Source organism: Anopheles gambiae, chromosome 2, assembly GCF_943734735.2.
Source record: "Anopheles gambiae chromosome 2, idAnoGambNW_F1_1, whole genome shotgun sequence".
Taxonomy (NCBI): Eukaryota; Metazoa; Arthropoda; class Insecta; order Diptera; family Culicidae; genus Anopheles; species Anopheles gambiae.
The window spans coordinates 96,735,971-96,763,263 of NC_064601.1; the positions used below are offsets into that span (position 1 = coordinate 96,735,971).

The 27,293-nt window shown below is 44.6% G+C and overlaps 1 protein-coding gene across 2 annotated transcripts; it reads right to left on the minus strand.

The window, feature by feature from the left end:
- LOC1276849 (slit homolog 2 protein) lies at positions 1–26,027 on the minus strand. Of its 2 annotated transcripts, none has more exons than XM_061643038.1 (9): positions 25,889–26,027; positions 17,312–17,711; positions 11,883–12,333; positions 10,429–10,651; positions 10,218–10,354; positions 9,947–10,099; positions 9,677–9,857; positions 9,242–9,381; positions 1–5,304 (listed from the first exon to the last, which is right to left on the minus strand). In XM_061643038.1, the coding sequence occupies exons 3-9, from the start codon at positions 12,253–12,255 to the stop codon at positions 5,000–5,002; spliced, it is 1,512 nt and encodes a 503-aa protein (XP_061499022.1). In that variant the 5' UTR covers positions 12,256–12,333; positions 17,312–17,711; positions 25,889–26,027; the 3' UTR covers positions 1–4,999. The 2 variants fall into 2 exon arrangements, with proteins under 2 accessions (XP_061499022.1, XP_061499023.1); XM_061643039.1 differs by having other exon boundaries at positions 25,856–25,952.
- Between the last annotated feature and the right edge of the window lie 1,266 nt (positions 26,028–27,293).

Sequence of the window (27,293 nt, forward strand, 5' to 3'; positions counted from 1 at the left end):
TTTGGCTTTCCGAATCAATTCGGGGAAAATTTCTTTATTATTTAGCATCGCATTTATGGCTTTTCCTTTTCTCCAGACACTCCTACAGCTCTCTCTCTCCTTTTCATTTCCAATGTACTATCGTACACACACATTCTCTCTCTTACACTTCTTTCTTTTCCACCAAATTGCACCCTACTTAACCACCACAGTTTTGCTGCACGTTTGGATGTATGCACGATCGCATCATCACCAACATGACCTACCCTCAAGGAATAGTGGCGCAAAAGCACCGATCTGATGTTGTTCGATCTACTTTCGCAATCCTTGCACTAACTGCAACAAAACTGCAAATACAAATATAACTCCATTTTCACCACCACCTGCCCTACCTCGCTGACACTACGCTCGGAGCTCGGACTCATCGCTCCGGACTCTAGATCCACCACGTCTGTGTGTGTGTGTTTTTCACCTAGTGTGTGTGTGTGCTATTGCCGTTTTCTAATGGGAGTTTCACAGTGTCTACTCGCAGCGTTATACGATTAGCTACGGTGCGCTACAGATTGCCCGTTTGCCTTTCGATTGCGCGTTTACTGCGGCACTGCTGCTGCTGCCGCTACTGCTCTGTTCTAGCACTAATACTTACACAGCTACTACCTCTGTTGCTGTCTACACTGGCGAGTGGGTTTCTTTGTGATTGCTGCTTTGGTTTAACTTGTGGTTTAGATGCTATTTTTGGAGACATTTCTGAACTTACATTGAGATTCTTCCTTTCGTTTTGCATGCCAGTTATGTTTTTGTGTGTGGTTTTGTTATGAACTTGTGAAAATCGGTTTCAATAACAACAAGCTTCCGTTTATCGTAAATAAATTGAACAATTAGTTTAACAGTTTGCGATTTGCGTTTTGTCTTTTGCTTTCTTATCTTGTATAATATATGTATTATGATTTGTTTTTTTTTCTTCTGTCTTTTGGGGTCTTGTTTTTCTTTTCCGCTATTTTTGCTTCACTTGTCCATTCTCTTTCCTTCTAATGCTTTTACCTTTCCACTTATTGACACAGTGTTGAGAGTCATTGCATTCCGTATTCGGTATTTACTTGAAAGTTCTGAGTGTATGTGTGTGTGTGAGAGAGTGTTTAGTTTTTTTTCTTCGCTTTTACACCTTCCACATCATTAGCTGCCACCGCGTTACGAGCAACAAGAACATCGAGATTGAAAGTGATTGAAATTGAACACTTAAGACCAGAACGATTCGTACACTTACGCTCCTGAAAGAGGGGTTATTTGCTCGTCTCTATCCCTTTTAATCCTTTGTTTTACGCCCCCCCAAACCAACCAACGTGGGACGGGAAAATGATGGGTTTAAACTTACGCACGCACATACAGATCTGCACAAACAGCTACCACCCACAGCACAGACATACATCTAAAGGAGTGAAGAAAAACGGAATGCATAACCAGTGTACTCGCTGCGGAGAGTGTTTCTGGTGCTTTTTTTTGTTTTGTTTTCATTTTCATTACCTCCAGACCGGGTATTTCACATTAATTTGGCAAATTGAACAATATATTTGGTAGAAAACACTTGTAAGGGTTTGTGGTGCAGTGTGTGGTGGCAACGATAAAAAATGACAGAAAATCGACTGTACTTTCAATAACAAACACCTTGCGTGCAAGCTTCGGTACGGCGTCAAACAATGGTGCAGATGAGAATTCGAACTGTTAGTGTAAATCGTTTGCGTCTCACCGTTCCTGTCTGTTGAGCAGCACCGTGAGCAGCGTAATGCTTCTTACTATCGATATGTCTGGATGATATTTGCCTTAAACACAGCAACTAACTGCAACTGCTTTCCACACGTGGCTCAGAAACTTTTATCTAGCTCGTGAAACTGTGAAACTATGATTTCGGCTTGTTTTGTTTGCCTTCCATCTGCACTAAATGGGAAAATGTGTGTTGTATTAACTTTGGTCAACCTGTACAAAGTGTAGTCTTCTCTGTCTTTTTGTAGTCATCTTAACAGACTTTAACATTGCCCGTACACTTGAATCTTCATCAAAGGCGTGTTAATTCTGATGATTGTGCTACGGACCTCGTGCTCGATTGCTGACATCGAAGTTGTGAGACAAAGCTAAGCTTTTTGTTTTGTTACATTTAGTCAGAGTCAGTGCGTGTGCAGTGCAAAAGCAAACTTTTCAAGCTTCAAAACTTCTATAACAGTGTGTAATTGACATCGACTGGGAAAAAGAAAGGGAGATGAATGAAAGTGAACAACGATCTAAAGCACACACGCGCGCGCGCAACAGAGCGCACGCTGGCGCCAAGAACGCTTAGGGTACATGCGGACTTTCATCATTGAGATTTACACTTACAAATGAATCATTTGCACTCCTTCCCAATTGCTCACCGTCCCCTGGAGCAATGGTGCTTAGAAGGGGGAGAAAAGTGTGTGTTTAGCGCGTGATTAATGTCTTACCATCTAATGATATGTTTTGGATATGTAGCGTAGGTGTGTGTAGTGTATGCTCCGCAAAAAGGATGTGGAAGAGATACATCCACGGATGTAATGGTATGATTTTATCAGCCCACGTCCCATTTTTTATGTTTTTTTAACGCCTGATTTTAAAGAGACTCGCGTAGGGACTCGGGGGAAAAAAGATTGATATGTATGTACCTTATGTACCGCGCAATGTGTCTACTTGTGTTATCTACTTTTTTTCCTGGGGATGATAGCAGTCGTCTGGATTGTGTCTACTCTTATCGCGTAACCATTCAAGAGTCCTCCATTTGATATGTCTCATGAACCGTACAAACCATGGGTTTGGTTGATATGTATTGCTGGAAGTTGGAATCGGGACGAAACCATGGGTTTTTTGTTTTGTTTTGTTCTGGGTTTTAAAAAATTGGGCACCATTAGACGTGTACAGGCAAAGGTTTCATGTATCAAAAATGTAACAAACATGATTTTATGCTCTCTGTTTCGCTCTGTTTTATCCTCCTTTTTTGTTTTGCTCTTCACGTTGGCTTATCTAACCGGTATCTTATGCTTATTTTTAAATGCTCTTACACTGGTAGAATACTTGATATGTGTATTTTTGTGTGTTTAGTTTTCCGTTTTCTTGTTGAGTATATTTAATGCTTCTTATTTTTTCTTCTTTAAATATATTTAAATTTATGTATATAGACATCTACTGACATATATTTTGTTCTGCTTTTTGTTCTTGTTTGTTCATATAATGCAACAATTAAATTCTTCCATTTGATATGTTTCCATGTTTTCCTCCACTTTTGGGTAAGGTTAATAATGGGGATTGCGTTTGTTTTTGGCGCTTTGTTTTAGGCGCGCTTTTTTGTTCTTAATCTTAGTTTGACATTGTGTGCAGTTTTATTTTTACTTTTTTTTAAATCCGCAAACTATATGCGTGTATACGGTGTATATATATATTTATGCATGCAGTAGGTATATAATATAATGCAAACGTTGCATCAAGATGTGTGCATCGGTAGAATGGTAGAATTAGCTCCATTGATATGTTTTTCCATTGTTCATTTCATTCTTTTTCAACGTTCTGTTTCAACGCTTCACATTCAGTGCATGTATGTGTTTGAATAGTTTTGTAAATAGTTCCGTGCACAAAAAACACACAGAAACACGTGAAAAACGTGCTGCTTGAACGCTTGCAACACACGCTGTAAATAGAGTTTAAATAGCTTTTTCCTTCTCTTGGATATGTGTTCAATTAACATTTCTTCAGGATTGTTTCTTTTCCTTCCTCCCCCCCCCCCCCCGGCTAGACGCTAGGGGTATTAATATGCATTTAGATTTGAAAACAGGATACTCTGAGAAATAAAATTCGCCAAACAAAAATTGCTACAAATCCATCAAATGTTATCGTTTCCAGTGCACAAAGCGGGGACCCTTGCACCTGACACTTGGCAAAAGTCTCCGTTTCGTTAAAACGGGGGTAACACTTGAAAACGAAGGGTAGGGCCTCCCGTGCCTACCCGAGCTGTGTCGAGCGTGTCATAAAGTCGTCCTTACTAGCTATATGGTATGTGTGTGTGTGAGAGTGTGTTTTGCCCCTAGCATGGCACACTGGATGAGTAAGATGAGATTTTGACTTGATATCGGGAGCGATGCTTTTCCATCCATCGCCTACTAGGAGTGTGTGCTGCACCAACATGGGCGGGGAAAACAAGCTTTCGAAACCGATGAAGCACAACGACACCACTTGTGAGTGTGTTTGTTACGCGTGATTTGCTGCTACAGGGGGCGAGTGTGTATGAACAATACTTGAAGCGTGTGTACGAACTGTATGAAAAATCTTGTAACATTTGTTTTTCCTCTTTTTTCCTAGCCATCCTATCTCCTTCCTTTTCTATCTCTCTCCCTCTCTCTCTCTCTCCACCGTTGGAAGCTAACACCATTTTCCCTTGTTCCGGACGCTTTCCCCTACGGCCCCGTGCGCCGACGAGTGATCGGCACCGCGGGACCAAAAGGGGCGTACGCGTACGCGGAAACGTATGCATAGTTTACTTCATTGAAAGACTCTTTGGTAATGTGATTTTTTGTTTGGTTTGTAATTTTTTTTTTTGGTTTGTTTGCCTTTGTGACACACGCATATCAGCACACCATCACCCGGTGGTGACGTGGCTGGGGTGTGTGTCGATAAAAAAAGAAAGAAAGATCAAGCGCGATCAAGCGTGCGTTCCGAGCTCCCGGCCACACACGCGCTCTCCACCCCAAACCAAAGTGTGCAAGTGTTGGAAAATTAGAGTGACATTTGTATTTGTATTTCCATTTCCATCGCGCTCCCTCTCTCTCTGGGTGTTGTTCGCTCGCTGGAAAATATATTCCACGCCACGCCATATGTTTCCCTTCGCTGTGCTAGCCTTAGATTGTATGTTTGTTGTTGTTTGTTTGTTCTTTCTTACCCTACGCTACCCTACTAACATGCCAAGGACCGTTTCCCATCCTTGCCCATCCTTCGCAACGCGGTTCTCCCTATTTACTCACCCGCGCGCCTAGCGGACGAACCGACCGTACCCAATCACGGTGCTTCCGGTCACGAGGGCGGCCAGCACGGTTGACAGGAGCGTCGCACCCGGCCGGCCCGTGCTCCCGTTGCCGCTCAGTGACGACGTGTGGTACTTCTTGCCGACGCAGCTCATCCGCTCGAGCGGCATGTTCTGGACGTAGTACTCCCGGTGCTCGTTCTGCATCGTGCACATCGGGCGCTTCTTCTGCGTCATCTCGTCGTCCCGGTTTTTCAGATCGCGCAGCAGGTTCGGGAACCAGACGAGCTCGCACGAACAGATCAGCGGATTATCTGAAATGGTGATGAGGGAGAGAAAGAGAGAAAGAAAATGGCAAAAGAGAGAGAGAAAACAGAGACCAGAGGGTAAATGGAATCGATTGTAATTTAAGCTGGCTATCAGAAGCGATAAAAATGGGATCAGATGGCTGTTTGAAGATAAAGTTTGGGGTTAAAGTGTGTGCTTAAACTAAAGCGTCTTTTTTTGTTTTGGCACCACTTTGCATGTTATTGATTTTGCGTATTTTAAGGTTTATTTGGCTATCTAATTTTATGGTACACCATTTATTTGAATTTGTTTGACACTTCTTGTCAATAAAGCGTCGTTTGAGACTGTTGCTACAGGTCCTCTGGGACCACTGTGCTGCAACTTATGTTAATTTACATCCAATATTGGCCTTTTTATGATTTAAGAAATTTTCTTCAATCAATATATTGATGCTATGCTATTACGTTGCTCTACATTTGCATCAAATAATTTAAAAGGTTTCAATGTACATAAGCAAATGATGACAACTTCTCATGCCATGAAAGTAAGAAAGTTTCAACAATTTATGTTATTTATTAATTTAAATTTCCTACGGTTCAACTTATCATTATTTATCTTTGATTTTAGTGAAATACTTATTAATAAGATGAAATAATCATCGTTGCTTAAACCTAAATGCTAATCCATAAGGCTTTAATTTGCTTTGCCTTATTTTCTTCTTCATAAATAAATTTGCACGTGTCTTGGCAAGAATTGAAAACCTTTTACTATCACAAAATAGAACAATGTGAAACAACCTAAAAACAGTGTTCGTTCCTACCCACAGTCACATCAATCTAGGACTGTCACATACCCACACACACACACGCTCACCCACTCGTGGAAGGACACATATGTGAAAGTAGAATTTTCTTTACGACCGGTGAGACCATAGTTATTCCCATTGCTGGTAGATTTTATCACAGCCAGGGGAATAATCAATGAATCATAAACACCTGCAAAACATTGCTTCCGACTGCGACTGTTACTAGCTATTAATATTCTTTTGCTGTAGCTCACAACGTTCCGAATGCGAACTATTATTGCCTTCATTCACTTCGTAGCTTATCTTGCTCTTTGCATCGCTGCTGAGCAAAATATTGCTTAAGCTTTGATTTAAGCATCCGAACTCATTTCTATTCCACCAACGTTGCGCTTGAATGGTTGAAGCTTTTACATCAAAGAATGAGAAAACGAGCCGAAACCAATTCCAACTTGCATTCCATCTTGGCTAGTCGTGTGCTCGATGGTGTGCTAAGTGGCTGCCGATAATTCGTATCGATCGATCGGTCCTAAGACTTTTGTTTGCTCTCCCTCAAACGCCGAGCGCTGTTGAATTCACTTTAATTCCCCAGATCTCTTGAGCTTGAGCTTGAATACACTGGGCAGGGGAAATGGAATAAAAATCCGAAATCAACCATCAAAGCAAACAACCAAACGAACCGCCGGAGCAGAACAAATGGCTCACGCATTCGCATATTTTTTCATTACCATTCCCACTGAGCTTGAGTGGTTGCTGCAACTCAAAACTGGCCAAACTGGTTCCGCATGTCCTTTCGTAAAGAAATCCACTCTCCCCCCGTGGAGGGGGCGTTACACGAAATTAAGAGCTACGAAAGCCTCTAATATGTCTCCGCTCCTTGGGGGGAAATAAAATGCTCCCCGATTGATCTTCATTTATTTTTGCCGGCAACCAAGGCTGACGCCGGATGTGACGTGGGGTGCCATCGAAACGGACACGGCAGCACGCAATTTGCAACACCATGAAAATGGTCGTTTTCAGCATCCGGTCGTCAGCAGACGCCGTTACGTATGCTCGCCGGCCTTTGGTGTGACAAAACTTTTGGCACGGTCCTCGGTTTCCACAGTAAAACGCACACGCACAGAGGAATGGTCACACAAACAAAGGAGAAATGGTGCAGACACAGAGGAAAAGAAGAGAGAAAAAAAAACTCTTGTTCACAAACGCACACACTCTTACCAGGCGAAGTTGATTGAGTTGTCACCGGAAGCGGAACGATAGCATGCTTCTGCCGTAACGACCGTGCGAGCGAGTGACCTCGTTCGTACCGGAGTCGTTGGAAAACTTTTCACACCCAACGTGTCAGTTTCTATCACGGGCAGGTATTCGTGGGTATGAGGGGAGGGGTGGCCAGGGGTGTTTTATGGGCTGTCTGTGTGTTTCTGTGTCTGTGTACGCATTTGAATCCGTTCCTTTTTATCCTCTGTGTTCGTTATAAGCCGATAAAGGATTCGTTATCAAGGGGTTGGTTTTTTGCCGTTGGATTGCACACAGTTGAAAAGTTAATCCTTTTGACCAGAACCAATAACCGGATGCTTGCCTTTAAGTTTAAGGTGATTTTTTTTGGCTTTTCTTTCTTTCCACTATTGATTATTTGGCTTTCTTTTTGAAATTACGTTCGAAAAGTCCAGATTATGAAGCTAAAATGTGCCTTTCGATGGTCATTATCTTTATGTTGGGGGAAAAAGTTTACTAATTGGATTCGATAATTGGATTGGAATTGGCAAAAGGAGAATAAAAAGCAGTTTTCACACTTTTTGTTTTTTTGTAGACTTTTTTGGTGCTAATATAAGTTGCAAGGTTGTTTATTGATTAACTGGAACTACGGGAACTATAATTGCGCATTATTATATCGTAACATTCTTCCTACGTAATTGCAGAACGTTCAAGGAAATATCCTTGCCGTTTTCATTTAATAATTGATGATTTACAGATAACGGTTAAGGGTTGCTGAATCACTTAAAGTGCTTTGGTTGGGTCTCGGTAAGATAGTACGGTATTATCAATCGTTTTGTTATACAATTTCAAGGAAAAGGATCTTTCAAATTGATGATTTTACTAAGAAAAGGTCCAAATGTCTTTCGTAACAGCTTTAATATTTTATAATATCGCTCTATTCTAGCCTGTTTTGGACTTTGATGAAGGCTTAACGAAAGATAAGACAATATAAAAACAATTCAAATTTTAATAATTTAGACTGACTGTAGGTGTGCTTTCGGTTGTTTGCTCACATCAAAGTATACCATGGAATGGTTAACCAGACACTATCGCGTGGAGTTTCCAATAGCGCCATCTAGCGGATTACTATCGCCATCTTGCGGAAATGTACGAAAGATGAATTTGATCAAATATTAGTACTCTTTTAACTGTTTATATTATTTGTTTGCTGAAAACAATACGACAACTCATGTTTTTTTGTTAAAAGTGTAATAATTATATTGCCCTTTGGCTCAGACGGACTTTGATGGTTTAACACTAAATAAAAACCTACATTTTTACTGCTTATAAATCTCCACCCAATTAAGATACAAATCAAATGCTGAATATCGTATTTTAAAAATTAATTTCTGTAATGAACTGTCCGAATCATATTTCATGGTGTACCGTCGCACGGAGAGCTCACATAAACACCAAACGCTCCTGGCCGGCCCGTAATTTACGATCCGAATAAACTCGTTTCGTTTTAATGGACTGCAATTCAAAGCGGTCCCGAGCTTGAAAAACACTTCGTTTAGATTCTAATCCACGTGCTTCTTCACAGTTTCATACTACTTCCCATACCCAGACCCGTTCGGAGCTGCTTCGGACGCACCACGCTGGCGTTACACATAAATTAAAGACGCGTCTATCCGCAATCTCGTCGCTTCTTTAGTATTCATTAGCAAACCGGTGTTCCGGTCTATCCTCCCGGGACACCCACCCCGAGATAGTGAAAGCAATTGTGAAAGTCACTTCGTAGGGGTCTGGAGATAAAATGAAGATAACTACGGCGCTCCAACTCCGAGTCCATTGAGTTATAGAGACATTAGTTTACCTTTCTGTGCTTCTGTAGGATGTTCGGTAGCAGCAACGGCACTGAAAGGGAAAGTGTTTCGCACACAACGCACACACACACAACTTACCCATAATATCGACGACACGCAGCGAGTCCATGATCGGCTCCATCACCTCCTCCGGTATGCGCGTCAGCTTGTTGTTCTGGATGCTGAGCGTCTCGAGGGAGTTGAGATTTTCGAACACGAGTGCCGGCAGGACCTTGATGCTAGGGATTACACACACACACAAATACAAAGACAACGTAAGATGAAACTCAAAAAGGACGCACAGATAAAGTGACTCGGACGCAACGGTTTTACAAACAAAATCCCCCCATTGGGAAACACCGGCAAGGCTATTAATTAATGTCGAAATGTTTCCGAGCACTTTTCCGTTGGCGTGGTTGGTTTCTCTAAACGGCTTCAGACAAATTTTGCTCCCCGAGCAAGGGTGGATGTGCGTGTCTGGAGAGAGCAGTTTTAGCCTGATTGTCTGCCAGACCCGGGTGGGCGGCTACTTACTCGTTTTTCTGCAGATTCAAAAAGGTGATCGAATCCCCAAAACCCACAAAAGCATCCTCGCTAATGACGGAGATGTTGTTCGAGCGGAGATCCAGATGCCGGAGACGGTGCAGCGGGCGCAGCGCTTCGCTCGGAATGATGTGGAGATTATTGTCCCCCAGGCGAAGATACTGTAGGTTTTCTGTTTGTGTGCGGAGAACGGTAAAGAAGGGGTTTACGTGTTACGTCGCTTCAATGACCATCGCCTCCTTTCCTCCCTTCCAGCCTTACCTTCCAATCCTTCGAACGCTTCCTTCGCGATGTAGGAGATAGAGTTACCCTCCAGCTCGAGCGAGTTGAGCAGCGTGAGGTGGAAGAATACCCGGGCCGGCACTTCCGTTAGCTGATTGTGGGCCAAGATTAACGAGTCCAGATTCTCCAGCCCTGTGCGGTAGTAGGCAGTAACGTTCCATTAGTAATTCCACGCGTTCCGTTTCGTGTTTCCCTATTTCTGTAATCCCCCCCTTTGAATTGTCTTAATCACCCGACAGAGCGGCCTTACCTTCGAAGTCACCTTCTTTGATGGTTTTGATGCGATTCTCCTGAAGCTCGAGCTTCCGTAGGTTATCCAGCATCGAGAGAGCCTTCTGCGGGACGGCGGTAAGATCATTGCCGCCCAGATTCAGCCGCTTAAGCTTCCTGCAAGAAACGGAGGGCGTGCAATGCATTAACAGTTTTGGCGCATCTCAACCAATCAGCCGCGGTCTGCTTACTTGTCCAATCCACGGAACGCGTCCGGTTCGATGAACGTCAGCTTGTTTTCGTAGATGGTCAGAATCTCGAGCGTGTCCAGCCCCTCGAACGCGCGGTTGTGGATCTGCGAGATGCGGTTGTGGTTCAGGTTGAGGATCAGCAGATAGTGCAGGTTCTTGAGGGCGCTCGACGGTACGCTCATCAGTTGGTTTTGGGACACATCGAGCTGGGTAAGTCCCCGTCCTGGGGCCAGAAAAAGGGTAAATACATTTGGGTATGTTTTAATTAGCATATAAAGTACGATTTTAGAGATTTTGGTAGGGAAGGGGGTTTTTGATCAGCCTGTTTATTTGAGTTTCCAGTGGGAGCTTTTGCAGGTGAATTTGTAACATGAAGGTTACTGGTGCAACTGGTTAAAGCAACTTCATAGAAGGACATTATGATGCCTTTTCTAATAGGGAAAATATGTTCGATTAAGCTTTAAACAGCCTACCAACTACATATTTGAAAAAGCAATTAGAAATCGTTTGATCCATAAAACTTCGTACTGTAAAATCCGGCAAATTTGACCTCTGACATCTGACCGTAATGTCAAATTATTCAAACGGACTATGACTTTGGATCGTTACCTAGGCAACATCTTCAGCGTTTTACCTCTTCCAAGTCATCAGTCTTCAGTTCTTTCGTCTTCGTTCTTCTGCATTCTGTCAGTTAGTTGTTCTTAAATCAGTGTTCATTACAATATATTAGCTGCTTTACATATCATAGACTCATTTCCTCTTGCATCATACCTAATGACTTCATAAAGAAAGAGTAAAACAAGGAAGGCTTCTTTTTCATGTCATCATTCTGCAAACTCATTAATTCTTGGTTGATATTTGCAACAGTCTCCATCAAACCACAGCAATAACACCAAAACGAGTTAATGTTTAAATGCAATAAAATCAGTTGCGCTTCCAAAAACCATGCCCCCCCTTTTTTTGCCCCACCGAATGGCGTGCTTTTGCGCCACAGCCCGTCTCATGCATCCAAAAATAAGGCATAATAATACCATTTGCTTCTGCTTCAATGCAGCGCACACACGCACACACACCCCGCACAGCAAATTTGCTTCTTAATTGCGAAGCTTTGTATGCGAAAATATGACACGCAACAGCAGCACTAGCAACAGCCGAGGAATAGACAGTCAGTCGGTCGTAAAAAAGTTAAGTGCTTCCCCCATTTTGGAAACGTGCACTTGAAGGGCGTGATTTCTGTGCTCTGTCTCTGGTCGTCCCTGTGGGGTCATGAATTTTTCCACACACCCCCCGTCCAAGGGCAGTGGAAGTGGAATTGTGGATGAAATTACGTTCCTTTCAGACACGTCAAGGGCAGGCCCGGCTGATGGGGATGGGAGGCAGTTGGGTTCGTTTCGTTCCATTTCAAGGACAGAGAACAACAACAAAAAATAGAAAAGAAGGAAAACAAATCTTACCGAGCGAGCTGAGCGACGTCTCCTCGATGGTGGCGAGACTGCTGTTGTGGATCGTCAGGTGCCGGATGTCGAGCGCGAGAAACACGAACCCTTGCAGCTTCGGCAGGTTGTTGTGGCGCAGCTTCAGGTAGAAGATGATCGGGCTCTTGCCCTTGAGCGCACTCATCGCCTTGGTGATGTGCTGCACGTCCGTCGCCTCGCACAGGATGTCGAGCCCGTTTTTCTTGACCTGGCAGACGCACGGGCTGATGTCGCTACCCGGCGGGCAGGTCTGCGGCGAGTTTGACTGGGCCGCGACCGGCGCGTGGTCCAGCACCGCCAGCGCCAGCCCGAGGAGCTTTATCCACGTCCATAGGGCAGTCCGTGACGGCATCTTCGCGCCGCCGTCCACCCGACTCTGTCACTACACTGTTTTCTCTCTTCCGTCTCAGCACGTTGATTACGACTGCATCTAAAAGAGAGAGAGAGAGAGAGAGAGAGAGAGAGCGATGAGAGAAAATCAAATTATCAGTAAGCGTAACGAGTTTATTGTAGCATAATTTTATCTAGTTTAGTGGCTGATGAATGGGCTGAGGCGTGAAAAGGAGTGCAAATTACTTATGCGCGACAGACAAGCCAATCATCATTACATTGACGGTTTCGTAAGGTAAGGGCGAACGGTGCACGAAAATCTGATCATACCGTCAATCTCAATTTTCATTCCTTCACATCCACAGGGCACTTCTTCTCTCCCCCCAAAAATCGGCAAAAGTTATGCAACAGCAGCAGCAAGAAGAAAGAAACCCACAAAATGTCGTTTCTGCCGCTGAATCAAACTTGGTTGCGAAGCCAAACATCTTCTTCTTTGCGCCTGAATGTATGCAAGGTACCTGTAGCACACCACCGTTGTGCTTTGGCTCGGAATGGGTGAGCCTTGATCGCGCATATATTACATATGAATATTTCATACTCGTTTGCATATGATTATCGGGCGCGAGTGGGAAGTCTCCCCCGGGCAGTTTCGACTGCTGGAAATTGGCATTTTCCATTCCGGCGGCTTCGGGGGAATTTTTGCAAGGGAATGGGGATGAGTGAGGCGCAATACGGTACACTGCCTGCTGTCTGTGGCCATCTGTCTTGCTAGTGAGGGCTCGCTAAAGGGGTTTATTTTTGACACGAGACGGCTGAAAAATTGACTCGCAAGAGTTGAGAATGAAATTGGAAAAGTTTAGCTTTCTAGCTGGTGAAGTCACAGAGGAAATATTACGCCAAAATAGTTGATTTGTGGAATGAAATATTGGACATGATTTCCAATATTGAACTGCATTTTAAATTTCCCGTTGCATGCGACACAAGCCTCTCTTTGTTCGCTATCAAACCACTCAAAATGGATGGTCAGGATTAAAACAGATAATGGTGCTTTATTCCCATTTTCAATCAACAAATAAAATGCACCATTCCACGACAGAACGACGGTTTATGAGCTTCCTTACTCTTCCAGCTGATAATGATCTTACGAAATGAATACACTTTCCTCTTCAACTCTTCGCTTTAATCGCCAATAAAACGGCATGAAAACCCCATATTTTCCTCTCCCCCATTACAGCAGTTTGTTCCTCGTACGCCCATAACCTGGACACAGGTCCAGAACCGGTGCGGATCAGCACAATGCAAGATAATGTACTGTTATTACACACTAACTTATCTGATTATCCTTCTGCTCTATCGGCCCATTCTCGCAGCCGAGCAGTTTTGTATGAGGTTTGGTATATATACACACTCTCACACACACACACGATTTTGTCCCGTCCAGGGAGATGTGTTTGCTGTGCCTCGATCTGGTTGCGTGCTTTACAATCAAGCAATTTGTAGCGCGCTCGAGTCCTCCGAGCCCACACAGTTACGGGCGCGCAAGCCGTAGCACGCGAACTAATTTGGTGCGGTAATTTATTTAACGAACGTCAGACTTGACCCGCACACGGAATCTGCCTTTATGATAATTTAAATGATCGGTGTCTCGCAACACACAAATTACAGGTTATAAATTACATCTAATGTGTGAGGAATGTGTGCGTGTTGTGGGAATTCTTTGAAGTTACTTTCTACGTCACTGTGCAGCGTAGTGTTGGTGCAACAATAAAAATTTAACCGAAATTCTTCCACAGCAATGGAGCAGCCCAGTACTTCATCTCTTTTGGGTTTCCAGTCGATTACTTTAAGTAGTAATATCTTTTCCTTTCTGCAAGTATTTTGCTATCCACTAGAGAAATGGAACCAATTACTTTCTGCTACATTATGGATGCTACAGTGCATTAAGAATTCCATTACAAACACTAATTAAAGGGTGACCTAAATTCCGAATCCAAACTCTGCTCCCAGGCTGCACCACCGGCTCTGTTTCAGGCATTATTTTTTTACACAATTCCAAGCCATTTTATACGTATCGTAACACACTATCGTTTTACGGATCATCAAGCGCTAGTGAACCGTTTTGTGGATCGATTTAGTGCTGATAAATTAAAATGCTTTCACAAACCAAACAACTACTCCAAAGCGCAAAACCCCATACCGCAAAGGCTTTCGTTCTCCCGCTCTCCCGATGCGGTTGAACACTTTTCAACACACCGGAACAGTTTCTATCGGCGCTGCTGCTCTGTGCAGGCATTTTGTGCTTGCTTTGATCTTCGGAATGTATATCTGAGCTTCCTTTATTGTATGCGAGAGAGGGAGCGAGAGAGGGAGAGAGTTAGACAAAGGTCACTACACTTTGGAAACAAAGATTTGGCTCGAAAGCAACCCAGCAGGCGTTGCTACTTTCGATCAATAACGCACTGATAAAGAGCTGTTCAGCAAATAAAAGCTACACCACCTATTGTATACTATCGATAAATATCTAATCCTCATATCGAATAGCCATGCCCTCCCAACACAACACAGGTCAGCTTTTAATTGGGAGGAATATTTACAGCGCATTAGCGCTCGTTCCTCGCCCATAGCTCCGTTCAAGCCCTTTTCAAATCAAAATAAATGATTTGCGAGAAAGCAAACGGGAATGAATTACACGGGAGAAATACCTTCGCACTGGTACTTTGGCCCGGCGAGTGCTTTCGAATCGCATCGCGGCGCAAAATGGGCCTTGGCTGGTTGGCTGGCAGTGCCGCTCCGTATCAAACCAGCGAGTAGCCACTACAACACATCGCCCCCCTTCCGTCCCGACACTCACAGATCATGCATTATTCATACACAGCAGTTTGTTATTTATCCCTGGTCGACTGTTACCTTTCGAGCCACACTGTACGTGACTGCCCTGCCCCTTCCCGACGACTCCAGGTTGGATGCAAAGCTGATGACACACCGTCGGCACTGGGTGTAGTTGCGGTGAGAAGATGGTGTAACGATCTTACCCAGCCCTCTCCTGCCGGGGAAGCTTGCTATGTAAATGTGTCTGTATATATGTGTGTGTGTGTGTGTGCTACCAGCCCATGGATTCCTGTGGAGCTAAAATTAGAAACTCGGAACTGGTGCGAAAGATAATATCGATTTTTGGTCTCGGCACCAACCACGGAAGGTGGAAGGCACGGTCGTTCAATGGTCTTAATGGCATGCCGATGGATGCCGTTCCGGGTACGACCCCGATTTAAGTCCCGATAGCCTGGCCCCGCCGTGCCTTAAAGAGGGGAAGGCTGAAGCAACCGACCCAGCCCAGGGTCGCTTTCGCGGGCTGGAAGGCTTGTTGGAAGGAGGCTAGAGACGATTTGCTCACTTCACGTCTGCGGTTGATCGCTCGGCCGTGTGCAAATCGATAGGAAAGCTTCGGCATTGAAACGAACGAAAAGTGCTGTGCTGATACTGACTTGACTACTATTTGGTTGGTTGGTTTTTTTGTTGTAACACACTACTAAAAGTCACATACTTTTAGTGGAATGGCAATACTTTTCGTGCTAGTTTATGCAGCAAGAAGACCATATAGAGCCGTATGGAATGAATATTCAGTATAAATTATTTATAAAGCAATATCTACACTGTCTATGGCTGTGACAGGTGTCAGGATATTGAAAGGTTCGTGCATGACATAGGATAAACCACGTACCAAATCTTGAACGGTGGGAAATCACTCGACTCCTGTGTACACATTGAAGACACATTTCATGCTTTTCAACGAAAATTATGATGCTACCATTTCGCCTTATGTTTCGTAACCTTCTTATGGATGAGATTGCTCAAAGTTCTCTATTGAAATGTTTTTGACTTCAGCATTTACCTTGTTTTACCCCGCCGTCTGCTAAGTAGATAAAGTTTAAGCTTAACCTCAATCAAGAAAGGCCCTGGAAAGTAATTCTCAATTATTTTAGAAAATGCCGCTAAACAATGAATTTGCTGCAGAGAAGGGGCAAGCTGCTCGTTCTTCTTTTGTTTTTGAGCTCCTCATTTATGGCTTCCATAAAAACACACACACAAACACACAGAAACAACGACACAAAACGAACCCCAAACACGAAACTTCAAAATAACACAATTTTCTCGCCCGCAAAAACGCATTAGCCTGATTAAACGTCACCGATAATGAGACGTGTGCGTCAACAGACACGGGACACGGATGTCGCCTGCCTGGCCCAACGGTGGGGAGCCGTTTTTCCCTGGAATCGTTGCGTCCCTTTCGTTCCGTGAAGTTACCACCCACCAATACAGTCAATCCGTCAGCTAAACCACCACTGCGCCCCAACAAAATGGAGGAAGGGAAGGATAATTCTGTTTGCTCTGTAAGCCAACCAGCTACATTGCGGTTGCTCGAGCAGGGTGCTGCGGTGTGAAACCTTACCGTATCGATTTGGGGGGGTGAAAGGGGCACGATGGTTTTTTTACGAGCCTATAAACATCCCACCCAGCTAACCACACGGTGTCACACGGTGTGCGCGGGTTAAAGAGATGAACGTTTGCTAGATTTGTGGACGTGAGCGGGAGTTTTCAGACCGAGAAGTACTGAGGTCGGAAAACATACCCACTCGTACCAATAAGCACACACACACACACACACACTCAGGAGACTCGCTTCCAATTACTTCGAAAGCAAAATGTGTAAACGGTTCGATTGAAGTCGAACGAACGAACGAATGATTCCATTCCATCCCAGCCAGGTAGTCGACGGTGGATATCGATCGCTTTATGCTGTAGTAACGGACTACACCGCTTAGGCTTACATACTCTTCCGCTCGCTCGCTCTGTGTGTGTGTGTGTATTGAGCTGTGTGTTCAATCGTGCAGAAAAGATGGTGGCGAACATTTTTATGCATGAATTATTACCCACTCAACTGTGAAGGGAAGAAAGGAGCAACGGTATAAGGAGATGGTGCGGCAGGACGTGCGAGAGAAAATTTAAGAAAATTGGATTTGCAATGAAAATGTCCCAAAAGGGAGGGGGAGGGAGGTTCAATATTGGCCAACGATACTTACCAATACGTTGGTAAATGTGTTGAAACTGGTTGCTGCCCGTCCCATAGCCCCTTAAACCATGCCGGGGGAAAGCGGTCCCAATCGCCACAGGTTCGTCGCCACGGTCGAACGGTCGGAGTGGTCGGATTTTTTGGGTTTTGCAGAAAATTTCAATTTGAACTGATTTGCACGTACAATCACAAACACACACACTTTTTCAATCACATTCGATTTAATTCACAGCTTTATTTGCAGCAAAACTTCGGTCGAAAAACACCACAAACACTGGTCACTTGCAGTTGGTGCGCACTTTACAATAACTAAATACCACCGGAGCCTTTTCAATCAAACCACCACCTACGGCTACCACTACTGCTTCTCACACCGCACACCACACACACACTCGCACGCACACGGCTTCCTGTTTACACAAACAAAAAGAACGTCTCAAAATATGTTTATATAAACGCACTGTTTTATCAGTAATATAATCTCATTAGCTCAATCGAAAACAGTTTGCCATACCGTCCCGCCCCTGAGCGGGCACTAAAGCAAACAGCAATCGATCGAGCTTGTGCTCGGGTTCTGGTTACCCACTTTCTTCAGGATTTGATGGGTTCGATTTGTAGGAAAACACACGCACACAAATACACTCAGTTTATGGATTTATCGATGAGACAAACGTTCCTATTTCGAAACGCAAGCGAAATCCTACCCACCAACGAAGGTCCTATTTTCTGTTGACGAAGGTTTCGCTTTCCAATCGCCTGAGGTTCAATGCAAGAAGTATTGAGGGGAAAATTAAGGCACTATCAATGGATTACCGCCTATCCAGCCATTGCAGACGTCACGAAACGAAATGGCGGTGGACGGAAATGGTTTCATTAATCCAATTTTTGTTCACCTTTGTTTGCACTCCCGCGATGGTTGGTACGTGTAATGTGATCCCGTGCGGAGGATATCAATTTGCACGCAAATGGTCGATGGAACAATCGGCGATTGGATTTGGATTCGGGAGTGTGATTCGGTTGTTTTTGTTTGGTCGAAAGTACGGATGGGATGGAACGGTGGAAATAGGTTAAAATGATTATCAAAATGCCAGGAATGGATAATTATTTTACGTCACGTCGCATGAGGTTTGTTTTGGAAAGGCTTTTGTTTCTCGGTTGATTGGCAGCAGCACGTTTGGGAGACCGGATGGCGATAAAAATAGTAACCGCTAAGGGCTTTTAAAAACAATTGGGGCGGGTTATTTTAGTAGAAGATTCTCTGGACATCATAAACGACATTTCCAATCAGATTAATCTCTAGACATCTTAAACGGCATATCCTATTAGTAAAATTTAATTTCAACTTGTCAATTCTACGTCAAAAGAAGATAAACATATTCGTAGACGAAAAAAAGTTTTGTTGACATGTATTAATGGGTCCCAAATATTTACTTATGCTTCTAAGATTACTTTAGAAACCCCTCCAATAAACATGAATTTTTAAACATTTAAAACATTAGATTCGAGTAGCTGCCCGAAAAAATAGCAAAACAAGGTCGTGTTATTATTCAATCCAAGATATTGAATATATTAAAATTGGTTTAGTTATCCTTATAAATACTTTTCTTCGCATGATTTTACTTTATTTTTAACTAAAACACAGATAAATGTACCTTTTAAAAAAGCTGACTACTGCTTGTAGTTGAGCACGCTGTTTCCAGTAAACACAGCGTGAACATTTGCTCCCAAAAAACAACGCCACCCAGTGGCGCACAAAGAAATAAAGCAAACTGTCACCCATAGAGACACAGAAAGGTCCGCCTGCCTAATGGGGAGTTCTTGGAAGGACAACATCGATCGAACACTTTGCATCGTGGAACGCAAACGCCAAACTCCGAACACGTCACCCGGCGTTCCTCCCAAGCTGCCACTCGAGCAAACGTCAACCTGCGGACGGGGAGTATCCTTCGATCGAATCCTCGCACTCATCGAATGCTGCTACCGTTGTGAGCATACAAAGGTATTTCACAGAACGGGTAAGATATCACTCCCCGAACACGGTGCAAGGCATAACTCGGTTGCGCTATGTGGTGATGGAATTCGGTCGCAGTCAGCTCCAACGAGGGCACGCGACGCATAGAAACAACAATGTCGCACCGTTTGCTAGAGGGGGAGTAAGAAAATATGTTCTCGTTTCCCTGGCACAACGCACCGAAGATATGGCGGATACAGGTGACCTGTTGTTTCGCCTTTTACAACATCCTTTCATCTTGCCGGTGTGCATGTGCAAGCGAGTATCTGCTAAACGAGAAAACTTCCACCCCAACGTTGAACGAGACATCAAACGCTACAGGAAAGCGGGTTGACTGTACCAGGAAATTGATTGAATTTTCTTGCCTTTCCGCACCGAGGTAAAGTAAGTCCTCCATGTTGTCTACCGAGCGTTTCATGAGGCCCTTGAGATGGTGAAACAATTTATGATTTCGAAAGGTTTCAGTACACTTTGGTACCAAGCATTCCTAGCTTGAGCTCGTCCCTCAAGCCTAAACGATGGCGCTTCAAGGTCACCTTGGCAAAATTTGGCAAACCGTCGTTATCCATGTACTAACACGCCACGCTAACAAAAACACGGAAGCCACACACTGCGTTCTCAGCACAATTAACGAACAGCTTCTTCCGCGTGAACCAATCGCGCACATTCGAGAGCACAGTTCGGCTTTCGCCACGACGCCATCGCCTGGGCGAGCGCGTTCGCCCGATGGACGGATCGAATTAATCAACGCGACGGTGCAGAGGAGCCGGACCGCCAGTGCTCAACGCTAAGTAGGAAGTATCAAATCAACGCGCCTCTTGCCTGTGATGCAGGGCGGTGGGTATTGGCTCCCAGCCGGTTTTGTGAACGTCGGGCGGCAAAAGTCGACACACAGACGCACCAGGAACGCCCGGGGATCTACCCGTGTTTTGTGCCATGCGACGCAAGTCAAGTTTCTCCGCTAAGATGTGTGCTGTGAGCTGGTGCTGCTGCTGCTGCTGCTCGGCATTCTCTAGCAGACGCGTGTACCGGCCCGGTTCACCCTCGTTTAAAAGCGAAGCGTATCATTATCGTTGGCGACAAATTCAATTTGAGTTGGTGTAGAGCAGATGAATTTGTTTAACAATGGAACCTCACCGCCGACCAACGCCAAAACCACTGGCAAACGGATCGACCGGTGAGCGCTGGTTCGAGCCTGGCTGTCCGACTTGTAGGTACACACGAAACAATCGGTTCGACGGTTGGAGGATTGGATCTTGCAACCATAATTGCCACTGATGGCTGTCTGTACGTGAAAAGAGGACCTCAAACCCCGATGCCACACGGTGCTTGCAAAGGTTGTGGTGTGTTTTCCGTAGAAAACATCTGGCAAATCAAATCCACCCGTGAAGCGATCGATAAAGTAGACTGCTGCGTACCTGCTGGAGCACCGTTCGCGTGCTTAGTTTCCTGCCTTTTGCCAATTAGAAGACAGTTCGAAGACTGTCACCGTGAACCGTGATGCTACCGGTGGTTGGTGGCAAATTGAAATTCTATACATGGTATTGCTAGTAATAGAAGTGTGTGCGTTGATGTGTTGTGTTTCATGCAGGAGGCATTCAATTAATCTCCCCACTCTGCAATCATGTAACAGCATGTCAGTAATTAGGCTCTTCCCGGTTGAACGACTAAATTGTTAAGCGGATGACAATCTTAATGACATGATTCAGTTTCAGGTTACGGTGAGAGCATTTTAAATGATTGACTAAAACGTATTCGAATTCATTTCGATTGTCAGCTGCTTGTAACGTGTAGTCAAATACTCTTAGGAACTTATTACTATTACAAGATCAATTCCAAACATGATGCATTAAGCAGATGTATGCAAAACATTTGCTACATCAAATAATGAATGTCACAACGTATTCTGGTGCCGTGACCAGGATTTTATTGACCAGAACTTTAAAATGTGTACTCAATCATAGCGGTAGTGTCTTTATATTTTATCTCAGAGCCTTACAATTGTTTCAGTAATTTTGATATACCTCAGTTAATTCGATTTTCGCAAAATCACATAAAATTGCCCCCAGATTGTTAGTAAATCGTAGTAATTGCCTAGTTCCTGGTCCAAATAGTTGAAAAATGATGTTATGGAAGGCACTATAATGAAGACATTTCTCCGAATAGAGCTGGAAAAAGCACTCAATGCCCTGTAAACTATCAACTCTAGCGACGTGGAATTGAAATTTGTGGAAGGCCCTAAGGCTGTTTGTGACCGTCTGTAATGGTTTGAACAACATTTTCTCAGAAAAATAACTCAATCGATCGAAAAGATAGCCTTATTGGCAAAAGATACCTTCTTCATATCATCTTATCCATTGCTCAGACCATTATTCTGAGCCTCTAGACGTATCATTTTGAAATGCACGGTTGATATTGTCTAGCTGAATATCAAATGACCTTTAGTTAACCATCAATTAGCTTTACAATAACAGCCTTGAACTTAATTAGAAATGGCTGTTCCACGCATAAAAATTATGTATTATACAGCAACATGCTCCCTCGAGAACAGGTCATTAAAATGAAACATATTCCACAATCAATGCAACATCCTTTCTTTCATAAACTATACACTACACTGCTCTCTCTCTCTCGCTTTCCATTTCAACAACCTTTCTGTTGTTGCTTTATAAATCATCTACCCCGCAATGTACACTTTTCTCGTTCTGCGGCTGATCCATTGTTTGCAACTTAACTTCACATTTTTCCCTCACGCTACTCATCACACTCAACGAACCGTTCAGCGAACTTTACCCTCTCCCCCACGGCAGCGCCATACAGGCACTTCACTTGCATATGTTAGTTCAGGGGAGGAAAACGTTCCTACAGAGACAGAGAGATAGGGAGCTTACCAGTCCCTGTTGCCTATGAATAATACAGCTGTCTTTTGCATTTTTTATCGTCACGCTACTCCAGTTGCCTCTTCCAGTAAGGCCAGATTTTGCAACAATAATATATAAAAAAAGCCACAAGACAAAACGTTGTGCAAAAAACAGAAACGACGCAAAAATCGTTCTGACCCGTTGCCTCATACAGCAAATCACTTCTATCTTCCTCTGTTCCAGAGCACATCCTTAAATATGCCACCCCCATAATTCTATTCCATGTCATTGTTACGGTCGGCCAGGCTTGAATGTCCACCGATGAGCGCCGGCAGCAGGGGCGTTCACACAGCCCAAGCAGACTGTATTCACTGTTACGCCGTCGAAGCAGCGAAACAAAACATCAGCCAAAGAAATAACAACACGACGACAACAACAGCAAAAAAAATCAACCAAAGGAGGCGCCCTGTTTTTTGTGTGTTGCTGGCGTTGTTTAGATTTTCATTGCCCTAACCAACGGGCAACCTTGCCCATGGCACAGTACGCCTCCCTGTTCTTTTTTTTCTGGTGAAATGGGAAGTTAAACTCTTGAGAAGATACTCGGCCTTGGTTCACGGCTTACCAGGTAAGTATGTAGTCGGTGGATGTTTCTTCCATTTCATCGTCCCTTCTGTCTGTCATTGACCGAAGTGGTTGAGCCTCTTTCATTCTGGGAACACTCACACACACATAAAGCCACACAGAAAGCTTTCCCTGCCCCAAACCGGAGCGAAGAGGCGGCAAGAAATCGGATATTTTTTTGCATTTCTCACATTTCAAGCGGCAATGGTGGGGCCGCACCCCCAAAGGGTGGGTTGGTGGGGACGGAAATTGTGGGCAAATTGTTTATGCGTGTCCCTGTCGGTCAGCGCATAATGGTTGTGCGGCTTTTGTGTACGGCTGCCGGCTGCCGTGACAGGACATGTCCGACTACGTACTTTATTATGTTCCGGTACATCATACACAGCGTGGGGTGACGGGCATCATCGAGAAGCGAGAAGGGTGCGCCCCAGAACGGACGGGAACGGTCGTAATCGATAAAACCACAGCGACCAGGTTGGGCACCAGACAATGGGCAAAAGTTTCGGGACATGCTCGAAACGTGTCAATGAGGGTGAAAATTTGTTGCCCCCCCCCTTCGCGCCTTCCTGAAAGCGGGTATCTAACTTCCAGACAATTTGTTCGTCAGCAACAAGCACCGAGGACGGAAAGGCCATGGTTAAGCAGAATGTAGTGAAAGTTTTGTTTTTCTTTTTATTCCAAGAATGGGAATGGTGTAGGTTGTTGTTGCTTTGTTTATCGTGGACTTAATCAACCGCTTTAACGGACGCTACTTCCGGTAATGAGTGTTAGGCGCACACGTGCGGCAGTTGCTTAGTTGTGCGTTCTCGGGGAGCAAAGTAATCAAAAAGAAAAGCACTGTTGCGTTTGTTTAGTGGGAAAATATGGTCTGTGTAACGTAGATGCGACCATGAGCAAGCATTATTTGGCGAAACTTTTAGCTACGCTGAAAGGTTATGGAGTACAATTAAGACACCAGTAGTAGATAACAGTACCTTTTAAGTGATAAAAGAAAGTTTATGTTTATTCAAAAGGAAATTACGTACCGATCGTATCGTTTATAAAACAGTTTGATACTCAACATTTCCCATGGAGGCGCATGGTCGTTGATGATTTTAGTGTTATAAATTAAACTAAATTCAATACAACAAGTATAGCCAACATGCTACCATTATTCATTAAATCAATCAATCATATATCGAAAATTAAATCTAGACTCTTCTACAACTATTTATCTTGTGGTTCATCATACGAAATTAATGACAACCATTTGCCATATACTTTCGCCTTTCAACATATCATTTTGGACTTATTGTTAATGACTTGAATTGTCTGCGATTCAATTGATGGTTTATCGAATAAATACTCTGCCTGATAGCATGACGAATCTGATTCTATTCACCATCGAACAATCAAATCACTCCTCTGCAACAGAAAAAGGCCTTTTCATCAATTCGCTCATCAGCAATACAATATTTGCTAATTTGCAAGCATTTTCCTCATAATTCCCACACAAAAAGATGGACCATGGGCAGACTATCGTGCAGCGTTTTGTACTACTGCTCGTCCGCTGATCATGACCGTGCACGATACACCGTGCTGTGCGACCCTAAAATTGATAGACCACTACCTTCTTTCTTTCTGTCGTTGTATCGCACTGTGGTCGGTGCTAGTCGAGTCGCAAAAAAACGAGACAGAGAGAGAGAGAGAAGGTAATAGAAAAATAACGAAACATCAATTCATCCGAATTATTCCTCATTACAGTTCATCATTCACTTCCCACAGAGCAAGCAAGTTCCCTATTGAGCCGCCGCGACGGACCACCATCCTCATCATCAGCATCATCATCATCTCCATCGTCATCGTCGCCGTTGTTGTCGTCGGTGTGGTGCTTCACTTTCAATTTACATGGTGATGGTGGTGGTGGAAAAAGACGCGTCATTCGCCCGTCGATACCCATCCTCTCCAAACCATGTCCGATGGTCCTTCATCCTCGGGCGGACTCGACTGGCCGACCCTTGGGATGGGTTGGTAATTGTATTCTGAAAACACACACATACACAGAGACTTGGACGAAAGCATTGTTGGACGTGCCCTCTGTGTTGGACGTGGAAGCGGTAGAGGGAAGGTTTTGCAAACACAACGACACCAAAACACTCACTCAAACACAAACACATAGACACACTGTTGTATCCTTTGCGCACTGAAATTATTGCCGTATCGAATATTCACTTATTGCTACCACACACACACACCGACATTGCTGACGGGGAGGCTTTTGACGCTTACGCTTTACAAGTCGATTTCATATTCGCCGCACGTTTCGCTCTTGTCGGCAAAGGCTTCAGGGCGCACGGCAAACAACGCCGCCACAATTTCATTGTTTCTGTTGGCGGTTAGGGGTGGTTGTAATAAATATTGAATATTTGGCGTTTGCTGCCTATGCCCACGGTCCGACGGTCCACTAGGTGGAAGAGCTGGTGCAATTTATTATCACACTCACTGTGCACAGTGCCACCCTGCTTCGGAGAAGCGACGAAACTCAATTAGCCTAACAAGGGAAGCGTTCCATTGCGAAAACGGCTTCACCCTGTGCTGTGTTCTGTGCCGCGGGCTGCGTCTCGAACCGCCTCATTTAATTTCACTGCAGGACCAGGCCAAGTGTAAATGATATCCTTTTCGAGCCGAAGCGTCAACTCTCACCAACACCATGCAACGTGGGCCCAAGGACGCCTCGTCACCTTTATGACGCTACGCTTTGCTTGCCTTCTACTCCCGAACGCTGAATTCAATTAATGAGCGGGTACACTAACAAATTATGCAAAAACACACACACACACGCACGCACACAAGGAATAAGAGACACAAGCACGCACACAAACACACCCTCAACTATCAATCAACCCCTACGATAAGGGTGACCATCGCAACCTTTGGTGTGAATTCTCTACTCGCAGCAAATTCCCATTTTACAATTCACAGACGCGTCAAGTGGCACGTTCTGGTTTCCCATATTCCCGGCTTTTCGATCCACTCCTCAAACCCTCGGGCCCCCGGTACGCCCAGCTGGAATGGCACAAACCCGCACTGCCCGCGTATACTCCCGTACCCGTACCGTAAGTGCTCCGGGGGAGGGAAAAAGGATGTAAAGGCGTCCGCACGGTCGCACTGTACTCTCTCGACTGAGCATGAGAGCCGGCCCACGGTGTGCGTCTAGCGATGGATGGATGATAAGGGTGGCCTGTTGGGCCTGTGAGTTCCACCAGTTGCCCCGACCGAACCGAACCCGTCGTCGGGGTCGACTTCGGGCGACGCACGGCGTATGCGTCATCAACCGATACGGTGGAGCGCAATCGGGTTTCTTTGTGTCGTGTGGCATTTTAATGGGGAGGGATGAAGTGAGGGACGATGGAGTGAAATGTAGAGGAAGATGAGATGTGCAGGGGTTTTCTTATATAAAGTGCGATGGATGAAGAGATAAAATAGGACAAAATAATTCAAATACAATAGATGATAATACAATTAGGTTAGAAAATTGCCAAAGCAGCAATTTTGATCCACATTTACAACGTTCATATTGCATTGGCCGTGGCATTTACTAGCGTCCCCTGCAGCATGCAAACAACCCCTGCAAAGCAACATCCTAGGTAATATTCACGCTTCGAGTATATATTTCAAATGCGCGAATGTATTTGTGTAGCACAGCGAAACCGACACAACAAGTGGACGCTCAACTTGTTGACGAACCCTGAGTGACCTTCCTCCACCAACACCGTGAGTGACCTTATTCGTGCGCACAAAGGATACCGGTACAGGGTGGCTCGCATGCACATCGAAATTGGGGGAGCGTCCTTTCCATCCTGCTCACACCCATCCAAGCAACCGAAACCACATAAGCTCACTCACACAAACGCGCGCTCGCGCAAGTGTATGTAAAGCGTCCGGTAGGATTATTCTATTGCCATTCCAGGAACACGGGAAAACGTTTTTCCACCGAGCGAAGGAAGCGTCCGTGTTCGTAGAAGCAATACAAAAAAAAATAAAAAAAAAAAACACAGCCGCTCCCAGTGTGTTACACTTCCCTTCTTCCGGCGTTACGTGTTTCATCGTTCGTTCGGTTCGGGCCATGTGAATGAACGTGCCTGTAGACGTGCAGGTGCACACGCGCGAACCAGCAGCGCGTTTCAAGGACTAGCCCCCCGAAAGACCGTGGATAGAATGGGAAGAAATCGGAACCGCTTTGTGCATGATAAACTGCACTCACTTTATGTAAATAATGCAAAAAAGTCTCGTCCACCTGGACCTGCCCCTGGCGTTGTCCGAGGCGTTGCTCTCAAAAAGGAAGCCAAAATTCACATGCTTCGCCTGAGCTGTGGGTGTGAAATTACGTACCGAGAAGCGTACGTTACCAGTTGGGTCCTGCTTTTTCAATTCCACCCGCTGGTGTGGGCGCCATCTTCCGACATACAATCTTCAATGCTTGGTAGTGTATGAATGAAGCCGCACGATGGGTGTGCCTG

Bases quoted from the DNA above. Each gene is read 5' to 3' on its own strand.
- LOC1276849 (XM_061643038.1), bottom strand. From the start codon at position 12,255: ATGCCGTCACGGACTGCCCTATGGACGTGGATAAAGCTCCTCGGGCTG. The intron at 10,355-10,428 runs GTAAGCAGACCG...CGTTTCTTGCAG, and splicing joins GCGTTCCGTGGATTGGACAA to GAAGCTTAAGCGGCTGAATC. The intron at 9,382-9,676 runs GTAAGTAGCCGC...TGTAATCCCTAG, and splicing joins TTGAATCTGCAGAAAAACGA to CATCAAGGTCCTGCCGGCAC.